Source organism: Athene noctua, chromosome 19, assembly GCF_965140245.1.
Source record: "Athene noctua chromosome 19, bAthNoc1.hap1.1, whole genome shotgun sequence".
Classification (NCBI taxonomy): domain Eukaryota; kingdom Metazoa; phylum Chordata; class Aves; order Strigiformes; family Strigidae; genus Athene; species Athene noctua.
This window is the reverse complement of record NC_134055.1, coordinates 793,033-805,301: the sequence shown is the minus strand read 5'-3', so window position 1 is coordinate 805,301 and position 12,269 is coordinate 793,033. Positions and strand designations below refer to the sequence as shown.

The following is a 12,269-nucleotide window of genomic DNA, read 5'->3' as shown; positions in this document are numbered from 1 at the left end:
AATGTCACTGCACTCTGCTAGTCTTGGGGAGATAAGACTTCCCTCTGGGTTTAGGCTCCAGATGCCTCTCCCTGAAATTAAGAGAGATTTCATCCAAATGGTTTTCAGGGAAGCATCAAGCTACATCAGAGTATCAGCCAGGCGTGTCCAAGCCTGCCCTGACCTGGCAGCACGTCACTGTCCACATGGCACACGAGGAGCTCTCTGTGCAGAGGGGAAGCAGAGGCTGCACCATTCCCCTCATCCTCAGGCGAGTGCTTGAGCTCCCCGAGCTGGCCTGGCGCCCGTCGCTGCACTAAACCCGGGTTAGGCCCAGGGAGCCCCATGCCAGGCTGCCAGGCAAGCGAGGAGATTTCCCTTCCTGGGAGTCAGACCCAGAAATCGTGTTTTCACAGCCCAGAAGTGGGAAGGCCATTTCCCCCGTGCTCAGCCCCACGCCCGAGCGCCTCTGTGATGGGCAAGAAGCGGCTACACCTTGGGAAATTCCCCCTCCCCAGCTCTGGAGCAGGACACCCTCCCCGTCCTTGCAAAGCCCACGCAGGCCTGTTGCTTGTGTCTCCTCTTCCTCCCTTTTCCTCTAGAGACCAGTGGCCAGGCAGCTTCTCTCCTGCACCCTCCGTGCTCGGCTGCCTCAGTGAACCCCATCAGGGAGCCGGGAGCAGCCTGACCACACTGTCCAGACCACGGGGGCCCTCCTGGGCTCAGTCCCATCCCCTTCCCTCCCCGGCTGGCTGAGGGGACAGTGCTGCACGTGCCCTGGCTCGAAGGATTCCCGCCTGCTCCTCCAGCGCCGGGGATGGGAGGTACCTGCAGGGAAAAGGGCTCTATCCCTGGCGCGCAGATCTTGACGGTAAATCCCGTGTCCTGGATGACAATGACCTCCTGGTCGTTCCCATCTTCCCCCGGGTCAGCCTCCTCGTGGCCATTCTGCCTGGCCTCCTTCTCACCCTTGAGGCTCTCGTGCAGGCCGCTGCCGTTCATCAGGGCCATGCCGGACGGGTGCTCTGGGGGAGAGAGAGAGGGATTTGGGCAAGGTGTGAGCAAACAGACGGTCCTCCCCGGGTGGCTGGAGAGACTGGTTCGGACACCACCACCATCCTCCGGCCAACCCAAGCAAACCAGGGGTTAAAAGGCAGCAAGCGTTTTATTCTGCACTCGGTGTTTACTAGACATAGGTGTGCCAGGCCCTTCCCTCCCTTCCCCTCACAGCATTAATTAACGTGCTCTCGCTCGCCTGCGGGGTTTACATCTTCCACAAACCCTGTGCGGAGAGGGGAGGGAAGGAAAGCAGGAAGGATGGGTCAGCGTACAACACATTCAGCTTAGTCTTAAGAAGCCTCTTAATTAAAAGAAATGGGTGTGTGGTGCTTTGCGGCCTGGAGGCAGCTGTAACCTCTGCACCAACACGTTACACAGCTCCTAACATACCTCCTGGTACGCTGCTGCTCAGCCAGGAGGGAAGGGAGGGGATGAGACGGCGGTTGCATTGCTAAGCTGCACGTCACGTGGCAGCCAGGTTACCCCACAGCTCCCACACCCCTGCCCGCATCTGGCCACCCTCCGCATTGCCAAAATACTTCGCAGGGATCCCATGGTGCCAGGGCAAGGCTTTGCCTAAGCAATTTTATTCAAGAAAAAGGTGACGACATTTTAAGTGCTAATTTAGAGATGTGTCACGGGGATGGGGAGCTCTCTGCACCTACTTCACTGATCCCGAAATGGTTTGTTTTCTTTTCCAATAAGGCGGATAGTGTCAGAGAGCTGATAAGATCTCGGGAGCTGCAGGCCTCAGAGCAGCCTGCACCCACCAAACCGGGCTGGGGACGGCGCTGGAGAGGACGTGCTGGACCGAGGTGCTGCACCGCCCGCACACCCGGCCGCCAGCCCCCCGAGCCCTGCACATGGTGGTTCCCGCTTGGTGCTCCCAGGCGCAGGGACAGAGCGGGCTGGGGCTCGCCTGGGTGCTGGGAACAGCCCTGCAGAAAGGCTGCCGGGGCTCGGGGCGGCTCAAAGCCGGGATAACACCCCGAGGTCGCTGAGCAGCACGCTGCAGTCCTCCAGCCAGCTCCTCCTGGCAGGGGTCTCTCCTCCTCCTCAGCTCCCAGGCAGGCAGCAGCCCCAGCTGTGCTCCAGGGGAGACGGCAGCTCAACCTCCCTCGCTGCCCAAAGGCAGCCTGCTGCTCTGCTCCAAGACCTAAAGCTATCACAGCCAGTTCCTGCCTGTCAGCCCCAACTGCTCGGGCAGCCCAGGGAAGTCACCCAACCTTCACCATGTGCAGAACAGGGGTGGAAACGTTACATCCCCTCGCACACCTTGAGTGCAACACGAGGCTGCAGCCTCCAGCCCCACTGAAGCATCCCCAGAGGGCCACGCTCCTGCTCCAGACTACAACTGCCAACAGCAAACCTCGGAGACGACGGTCGAGGCTGAATCAGGACACGGTGAAGGAGCACGAAGCGCAAGGAAAGCGCACCCGTTCCAAAAGGCAGCAGGTAACAGAGCCCCCTCCAGCAGCTCGGCGGCCTTCAGCATCTCGGCAGCGGCTGCTCGTGTTCCCTGTCACTCCGTGTATGTCCCCAACAGAAGCCGCTCATTTCTTTGACAGATGAAACCGCAGGCAAGGCGTGAGGCCTGGCCCGGCTCTAGCAAGCTGGAGTCATGCTAGAGAGGAGGAGAGCGAAGCTCCACGCCAGAGTGCCCCAAGAGCTGTGGTTTCAGGAAAACCACACCATGCCCAGAGGGCTGGGGAGAGCCCCTCGTCACACGCTCCTCACTCCTCCCAGACTGCCTGAACTCGCCGGGACGAGGAGGGAGAGTGGAAAAGCTACCGCAGAAAAGCTGCACCTGGGGCTACTGGTACTGCAGGCAGGACCACCCCACCAGGCCCAGCCCACCCGAGCAGGGCAGTAGCACCCAGGTTTTGCTCCTGCTGTGGCAGCAAGGGGAGGCAGAATTTGGCAGAGGAAGGCTGGAGCACTGACCAAAGACCCAACAGCCCTCGTCAACCGCTGTGGCAGCAGATGCCACGGGCAGGACCCAGGTACAGTCGCAGCGATGCTGCCACCACCCCGAGACCCCCGTCCCCACCTGCCCGTGACCGAGGGCCTTTTCCAGCAGCGTCGCTGGTGACAAGCCCGAGGTGCTGCTGGGGAACAGCGAGGCTTCTGCCGGCTGCCGAGGTGTGGAAGGAGCAGCCCGCGGGATGTGCAGCTCCTCTCCCTCTGCTCTCATTCCCAGCCACGGCGCCTGTCCCCACGCTCCTGCAGTCTGCCCCGTGCCATGTTCACCAGGGACCCTCTCCCACCAGCAGTGAGGTGGGTGCTGAAGCTACTTGTTGCTAGGGTGTTCCCAAAAGGGACACTGTCACCTCTGAGTAAATGTGATTTTATGTCATTTTACTAAGCAAGATCCAGCAGATGAGGTGCCTCCACAGCGAGCAGAAAATAACTGCCCAGCTTGGAGCTGGCAGCGGGGAGGAGGAAAGCAGTGCACAGGGACTAACCAAACCAGGGGACAGGCTTCACACGAGAGCTGGGCGACCCACGCACACGCTGGCCTCGCGCACAGCAAACACCTCCAGCTGCAAAGCGAGGCAGGGGCAGCTTCTGCTTTTCGCTGCTCACTGGTATCAGGTCCCCAAACCACCGGTTGTTTCAGAAATCAGACGAGCGTTTCTCATCTGCAGCAAGACCACATATCCCCACTTTCTATCCCTTGTTCCCCACGGAGGGAAGAGGGGGCTGGCGTGGCTCTGTACTTTGTGACAGAGAAAAACGTAGAGGCAACACCTTCACATCTCCTCAGGCCAGAAGATCCAGCTCCAGACAGCACCGTCTTAAGTTCGGAAGGAAAGTTAAGCCTGGACTAAGGCCTGGACTAAGACAGACCAGCTTTCCAGCAGGTTAACCCTCTGACTTAAGGCCAGCAAAGGCTTTTCAGCGGGGATCTTAGGGCAGGGGCACGCTTTGACAGAAGTGGCACTCTGTGTCTGGACCCCGGCTGAGGCAGCGCAGGGCAGCTCGCCTGGAGGACGCGCTGCCTGCCGGGCGCTGACTCACGGCCTGTGCTCTCCCCGTGGGGAGCGGAGCTTCACCCACCTGCCCTAAAGTGGGTCACCGGTTCTTCCCGCCCGCTCAGAGCGGCTGCGCCGCGGCCTCGGCAGCGCCGGCAGGCAGAACGAGGCGAAGGCGCCCGGGCGCTTCATTTCAGCGAGCGCGAGGACACCTGGAAGACTCCTGCAAAAACCTCTCTCCCGTTTCTCACGCTCAGTTGAGCCCCAGACAGGCCAGGAGCCGCGTTTAGTCGCAAGCTCTCGCCCACAGCAGAAAGTGCCGGGCGGCGCAGCCCGGACGGTTTCGCGGAGAGCAGCTGAGTCACGGGGAAGCCGTCCCACCCGCTCTGGGGGCACTGCCCAGCCGCTCCGCCGGCGCTGCCCAAGATCCCTCGGAACACCTCGGCCTCGAGACACCGTTCTGCAGTCTCGACCAGAGGCCGTGACCTCCAGTCTCCCCTGTCACTCCAAGGGACGCACAAGCATCCTGGCAAGGACCCTCCTCCTTTTGGCCCCTAGTTTGTACCCGCAGGCACGGCGGAGGCTGCTGAGCTCCAGCTTGCCCTGGCTGGCAGCCGAACTGTAACACGATGTTCTCACTGCTACTCGGAGCACAGCGTGACCAAACCCCGAGTGCGTGCAAGGCGACAGCATCAGGAGAGCAGGGAAAGCAAAACACCGACCAGGGGAGGCAGCGGCACAGGCACCGCCTCAGCGGGAGGAACCGGCGGCCTGACGGCGGCTCCCACCTCACCTAGAGGGTCAGCAAAAGGATTAACTCTCATCTTTGCACCCGGACAAGGAGCACACAGGCCAAGGCGACAGGGCCTGTTTTAATCACGCTTCCTACTCAGAGCGAGCCTGCAGAGGTGCTGGGCACCCCCCGGACCCGAGTGATCCTGGCACACCCCAACCTGAACGCTGCTGGCTGCATACAGCAATACAACAGATCATGGGAAGTTTTAGTTAAGAACTAATTAATGTTCAAACAAATCTTCTAAACTGAAGTCAGTCCCTAATCCTTTTTTTAAAGGCAAGATTATGTTGCTGCAAGTTAGCCTGGTCTGGAGAGCAGGGGAAGGAACCCAAGCACTGCTCTGCAGGAGAGATGTTTCCTTCCCAACATTTAGTAACAGCAGAGATTATGAGATACAAAAACTGAAAATTTAAACCCCTACCTTTTCCATCACTGAATTTAGGAGCACATTTCTTATCAGCTCCAGTGTCACTCTGAGGGCCCAAATCCTGCCTTTCCCTCCTCAAAGGTATTTTGAATTCTGAGTGGTGTAAAACAGTTTCGGCACCATCTCCCAACCAGCTGGGCTTGCAGCCTCGACACCCGCCGCCGGCACACGGAAAGCAAACCGGGCACTAGACCTGAAACCGAGCAAGCAGCTCAGGTCAGCCACCCTGCACGTCCCCTCGTGCCACCAGCTGCACCAAAAGACAACCAAAGTTCTGAACCCAAAATTCAGCCACTCCACGGGGACGGAACAGAAACAAAACATGGTGATAGAAAGGCAAAATTTGAGCTTGAGACTGACAAAATAATAACTTGAGTTTCTCATATCCTAGAAGTCCTGCCAGGACAAGAGCTGCTCCAGCTCAGTCGCTATTTGGTGCCAGTTTGCGGAGAAGCAGGAGAGGAGCTGCCCCCTCCCACGCTGCAGCAAGTGGCTGGGTCCCCGCTGTCCCCGCAGCGCTGGAAAGACGCATGGGGGGAAGGAGGAGAAGGAACGCCCCGTCCCTGCGCTGAGGGCAGCTCCATCCCTGCAGCTGGGGCATCTCCTCCCACCCGCGCTCGGCCGAGGGCAGCCGAAGGCTCCGAGCAGACGCTGCTCCGGTCCCTGGCCACCCTGTGCTCCTGCCTGCCTGCGGGCCTGCACAGGGACCCTGCTCACAGTCACGAGAGAAGGATTTGACTTATGAATTAAGAAAAAAAAAAAGAAACCAACAAATCCCTTATGCTTGTTTTGCTAACACAGACAAGGCACAGACCCTCTGTGGCACACAGCCGGTGGGATTCCTCACCACCTTCCTCATCTTCCTCCTGCCTCCAAGTCAAAACGTCACCTCGCCTCCCCTCTCCTTCGCCCTGCCCCATCGCAGGGCACACCAGCCACCCACCCCTGTTACGAGCATACAGGCATCTGGGCTACCCGAAGCGTGACAGAGTGCCACGCCGCTGAGCACCTAGAAGTGTGAGCTTCTTCTTCTTCCTCCTCTTCTTCTGCTGCTGCTGCTTCGAGGGCAGCGCCTGCACCCGAGAACCAGGGTCACAGCCCGACCTGCCAACGGGGCAGGCAGTGGGGTCTGTTGCTACAAAACCAGTACTTGTGTCCTGAGCTTTAGGTGACACCTCGCCAGAAGGGACAGGTGTGATTGTCCTTTGGCCTGGCAGGGTTTTCCCCGCGGCCGCTGGCAGAGCAGAGGACAGTGTCCCAGGGCTCGCCGGGGAGGCAGCAGCATCTCTGCGTTCGGCGCTGGCCGGAGCCGCTAAGGCCGCGTCTAAACGCGAGGCCGCTCGTCCCTCGCCGTGGCCGCCGGGACGTGCTCCCGGGGCTGTATCCCCCCCAGCAGCTGCTTCCACGTGCTCCTCCGGGCGGCAGGATCTGTGGGCTAAGCCTCTGTCCTCAAGTTTCACGCAGCTCTGGCAGGCCTCAAGCGACGGAGCGTGATCGCCCAGCCCTGCCGGCCCTTCCCCAAGGTCGGCTGGAAGGACAGGCACCGCGCGGGACGCCTCTGCCTGCCGGAGCGGGCCGGCAGCGCCGGCTCCCCAGCAGCTCTTATCGCAGACCGTCACCATTCCTTCTTCGTCCTTGGCTTTGCAGAGCTCTTCGATGTATTCGGTGCACTTCTGCAGGCTGCCCGTCACCGCCGCGCTGGGGATGATGTCTGGGTAGGGCCCGGCACACGGGGCGGCCTCTGGCATCTCCGGGCAGCCGGCACAGCCCGGGGGAGGCTTTGGCAAGAGGGGCGACCTCTCATCGGGCGAGCTAAAGCTGCGCGTCTGGAAGATCAGATCGGTGACGTGCCTGCAGCAGTTTGCAAAAAGGCCGTTCCCCATGACCGCAAGCGGCCTGGCTCATACAGCACCGGATTAGAAGGGTTAAGTTTTGTTTGCGCACATAGACTGAAGTCCCCACGAGGCAAATGCCCACGCAGCAGCCCTCGCCCTCCGCAGCCCAGACCTGCTCGCCTCCTCACGCTGGCTGCCCTCTCTCCGGAAAAATCCTGCTCGGCCCGGGGGTGGCGGGAGGCAGAGGACCGGCAGCTGACTCCGCGCGGCGTCCTGAGCTCACGTCCCGCCTGCTCGCCAGAACCGAACGCTGGGCTCGCAGCAGCTCTCCCAAAGTGCCCCCCCCGGCGACCTTCGGCCCCCGCGTGCCTTCACCCCGACCACCACGATATCCGCGAAGCCCAGAGGCAGCTCCCCGCAGCTGAAGCTCTCCTCTCCCCGCCAGAGCAAAACCAGGCGCGTATCTAACAGGTTCCTCCGGCGCTGGCAGAGGGATGCCGGCCCCACGGCCCCGGCCAGGGGGGTTATAAATAGCCCGATCTCGAGTGCTGCACCAGTGCAGCATGGGACGGGCGCGAGCGGCCTCAGCGCTGCCAGACCTGCGAGCGAGGGGGCTGCATTGAATTACAAGGCGAGGGCAGTTACTATGGCACGCCCGGGCCCAGGCACAGCCATCCATACTAAGCAGGCGAGCACAAAGCAGCCAGGCAGTGAACCAGCAAGTAGTTTCCAGACGGATTTTCTGTCCTCTCACCCTGCTCTGCCATGTCAAACGCAAACGAACCACAAAACCACACGCACAACCCCCTAACACTGCTTCTCTCTCCGTGATACTTTTAAGAAATCCCAGCAACCAAAGCAGGGATTACAGAGATTTCTGCAGGCCCCGGGGAGGCCGCAGCCGAGCAGGCCGCAGCACGCCTCCCGCGAGGCCGCGGCCGCCCGCTCCTCGCCTCCCCCCAGCAGCGCCAGCCAGGCACCACGGCCCCTCCGCGGGCCGGCCCGCAGCCCACACCGACACACACCACCCAGCAGCCGGCTACGTGGTCCCTTCGGTGGTCCCAGCTTCCTGGGACATGTGCAAAGAGCTGGATCTTTCCTACATGCGACGTGATGTGCGAGAGCTGTAGCCCGAACCAACCGGGCTGGGATCTGCCTGGAAAAGCATTCGTGTCCCGTTAGCAAAACCCGAGAGCACCCCCTGCTCCCGGGCAGGTGGAGGTTTTTCACAGACACAACTCCACACTGAGCAGAAGAAAAACCACACGCCACATCCCTAGCACAAAAATCTCAGAACTAAACCAAAGCCAAGACCACGCAGCTCACGCGAGCTCAAGGCCAAGGCAACACACGCAGGGGAAGGGCGATCCCTTCTCCAACGGCAGCTCCGTGCCAGCAAAGCCACCTGCCAGGAAAAAGGGGGAAACCAGCTGAAAAACCAGACCAAAAGCTCTCCACAGGAAACCCTGGCTAGGTTCTGCTGTCCTTTTAAAGGCAGAGGGATCAGAAGAGAAGTCTCTCCCACTCCACCTCCCTGCAAGGGGCCCTCGGCACCCCCACGCTGCTCTCCCAGTGCGGGAGCCGCTCAGCCTTGGACCCCTCGGCCTGGGAGCCAGCACCGACTTTCAGATCATATCAGCACTGGTAACTCCTTTTCTTCTGATGGTTTTTGAAGGAGTTTAGATGTACTGACAGTTTCAATCTTCATCCTTCTCAAGAGACCTCTGGGAAGAGATGCGACCTCCTCCTGGAGAAGTACCCGGTCAGGTCTCGCGGAGCTGAGCCGCGGTTGCTTCAACCCAGGCCAAAGCAAGTTCAGAGCTGCATGGTCCATGCTGCTTTAACACATGAAGGCTGGTGTCAGAATAGCAAATGCAAATCAAATTTTAGCTGAATAATAAATGAAACAAAACAAATATTTTAATGAATGTAAATAAATTGACTAAATGAATAGGCATTAGCTCCAGAGATGGCCTGAGTGGAAACGTTTCTGCAGGACATCCCATCAGGGGAGGTGGGAGACAGCCTCCCTCTACACCCCCAGCGGAAACCACAGCTTCCCACAAAATTTCAGCACTTTAGGTGCAACAAGCACTTCTTTTAATAAAGGCCCACAGTGAAACGTTAGAGCTGCTCTACTGCTGTCATTAAACACAAATTGGTTATAACCCATCTGTGGGTAGAGGTATAAGCACCACATTTATTTTTCAGCAGCTTTACAACCCCTGGGACTGACTCGCACTCCGTGCGGCAGGGCTGCAGCGAGCGGCTCTCGACGAGGGCCCCGGGCTCGCCGGTCCTGACACCTCTCCTGCGGCACTAACAATCCCTGGATGGCAAGCGGGAAAATTAGTCATTCCCAGCTCCTGTGTACCCACAGTAAAATTTGGCTGGATCGACCTAAACAACTCGAGCCACATTCCAGCCTGCTTAGAAGCTTGTGGCTTTTCTATTGGTATTGATACCGGGACATTTGCATTGCAGCCCTGCCCCGGGGCATTCACCGGCCCCACAGCTGCTGGCTCAGGCACTCACAGGCACCGAAACGCCTCAGGCTTTGCATCTGGCACCCTCAGTTACCCACGCTGTGCTCTCCACATCTGGGAACTACATTTAAACCCACTTGTAAACTTTCTACCTGGCCAAAATTTTGGCAACTCGGTCCTGAAAACTAGCTGGCTGGCTGACCTTGCTACAACAGCATGCAATTCAAACATCACAGAAATCAGGGGCAAAGAGCAGAACCTAAGGCAAAGTGCAAAGGTCAGCACCGACAAAAACATCAACTGTTGGGAAGAGCACGTTCCTCAAATTTCAAGAGAAGAGCCGAATAAAGGAATCACATTTCAGACAGGTCCCGAGAATCAGTCAATAATTCTCCAAGCACGTACCCTAGTTCCAGCAGAGGCAGCGAGAGCCCGCGACAGGGAGCCATCCATCCGCGGGACCAGCGGAGCACGGGCCTGGCAGGCGGGAGCAGCCGCGCTGGGAGGCAAGAGCCCCAGCTCCGTGGGGCGGCAGGGCCGGCTCCAGCCACCCCCTGTGCTGCCACTGATGCCCGTCACCACAGCGGCTCTGGAGAAAACTCCCCACGGCACAAACCTGGACAGACCCAACTGTGCCGGTCCCCAGAGCCCTACGCACAGCCTAGCGCGGCCCAGAGCGCCCAGACCCGCAGAGGTGGCAGCTGCGGGGAGCTCGGGGGGGGTTTGCAGGGGAGACCCGACGGCTGCAACGGTCTCCAGAGCAGCTCCCGCTGCCCCCCCCTACAGCGGGCTGGGGGCCGCACACAGCCCCAGGGTGGCTGCTCCCCGTCTCCGCAAGAGCATAACGCGGGCCGGAGCCTGGGAAACTCGCTCGCCCGTCCCGCAGAAACCCAGGGGGCAACCCCACCCGGCTCGCGCAGCGCCACGACCCGAGCTGGCAGCGGGGCCGCGCTGAGCTGCCAGGCGGGCCAGTCCTGCCCCTGCCTGCTGGCAGGGCACTGCCCACACCCCTGCGATGCCACCACCGCTCCAGCCTCACCCTGCCCCAGCGGCGGGGGCTGAGCTAGCGGGGAGCCTGGAAGGGGGGGGCTGGCCGCAGGCTAATCCGACCCGCGGGAGCTCTGGGCAAGAGTCACCATCCTGCAGGTTTATGGCGAGGGACAGCAGCTACAGAAAATTCTGAGCCTGCAGCTTCATCAACAGGTTGCAGTAGAACTTTTCTCTTTAAGGAGAAGGGGAAACTAAGGAAATGCTTTTTTTAAAAAATGTGACATTAGCCTAAGGTCGCCTTGCTGTAGGGAACCTTACTTCAGCTCCCTGCTTCGTGGGATTCCTCCCTCAGGAGCACCAGGGCAGTTATTTCTTCAGCTTTGGAAAAGAGCTTACTTCTGTGAGCACAGATCTATTGTCGCACCCAGAGGGGAGGTTCGTCACCTGCCTAAGCGTCTCTCTGCCGAACTGTCAAGAAAACGCCAGATACCCACTTGTCCCAGGCTCACAAACGTTACAGAGGCGGAACGCAACGGAAAACTGAACCGCTTTCCCCGCCGAACGGGCGGGCAGGTGTGAGCTCCCCTCCACCAGCCAGGCCGGGCGGGCCAAAACCTGACCCGCTGCCGTAGCGACAGCCACCGTGGGCCTCGCCGCGCTCTGGTTTTCACCGCGCGCACTCTGTTCAAGCGCTGCCCCATGGACCGGTTTTACTTCTCAAATGCAAATAAAAAAAAAAAAGACATGAACTTCAGACCTTTAAAGCTTCTAGAAATAACAACTTTGTAGTACAACCAACACGATGCAAGAAGGCAAAGCGAGCGCTGGAAAGCTGCGCCAGGAGAGGGGTGTGCTGCCAAGTTTAGTCATTCACAGAGGACTAAGACAAACACTGGACTCTGCAACACGGAGCGTGTGCATGAGGCGGTTCTGCGGGTGGATTTACCTGGGTGCATGTTCCTGACCTACTTACTTCCTCTCCTCAGTTGGGAAACCCACGAGCAAGGCTGCTCAGGCAGAGCAGCGAGCTTCCAAGAGGGAGCTCAACCGTTATCCCCCCGGCAGAGCTGCTCCAGACGCCATCCCCTCAGGTTCCCGTCTCCCATCTTGCCGCACAGATGCTGTGTTATCACACTCCTTTCCTCTTCTTAACCTTGTAGAGGTGATCAGATTTCTCTTGCACAACGTCCCTCTGATTCTCCCCCCGAAGCCCGTTACAACCGCATATTAAAAAAAAAAAAAAAAAGACTGCCAGCAATTCAGCCCTTTCCAAAACACCAGCGGACCTCCAAGGTCGGGCAACAGACAGCGATAGCAGATCCCGAGATTAAGAATCAGCCTTCTGACCTTGTTACTAACGCAGCCACGCTTGCCTCCGCAGCAGTTTTCCACTAACACCTGCATTCGCCGCTTTTTTAACGGGAAACGTGGCTGGAGATACGGGCGGCCAGAAAGAGCAGGGATGGAGGGACCTAGCTAGACAAAGCAAATCTTTGGGCAAGGCAAGGTTGGAATGTATTTTACCGTAGCTAGAACCACTGCTAAAACTTGCACGAGATAAAACTTGATCTAAGGCAGTGACAACTGTAGGAACAAAAATAACCCAAGAAACGCTGCACACAATGGCCGTCTCCATCTCACGCTAGCGAAGAAGAAAGGTAACGTAACCCATAACCGCCTCCGTCAGAAATCGTCACGGGAACCCCAGTTGTTCACATTTTT

The 12,269-nt window shown here is 59.1% G+C and overlaps 1 protein-coding gene across 2 annotated transcripts in view; it reads right to left on the bottom strand.

The window, feature by feature from the left end:
• CLUH (clustered mitochondria homolog) overlaps positions 1-12,269 on the bottom strand; it is a 38,282-nt gene that overhangs the window by 23,943 nt on the left and 2,070 nt on the right. Inside the window, exons 1-2 of one of the 2 annotated variants that reach the window (XM_074922549.1) lie at positions 6,246-7,447; positions 808-1,004 (exon numbers count right to left, since the gene is read on the bottom strand). In XM_074922549.1, the coding sequence (XP_074778650.1) occupies positions 808-1,004; positions 6,246-7,119 (1,071 nt within the window). In that variant the 5' untranslated portion in view covers positions 7,120-7,447. Of the gene's footprint in view, positions 1-807; positions 1,005-6,245; positions 7,448-12,269 lie in introns of those variants that run through there. The other variant, XM_074922550.1, reaches the window with a different exon arrangement.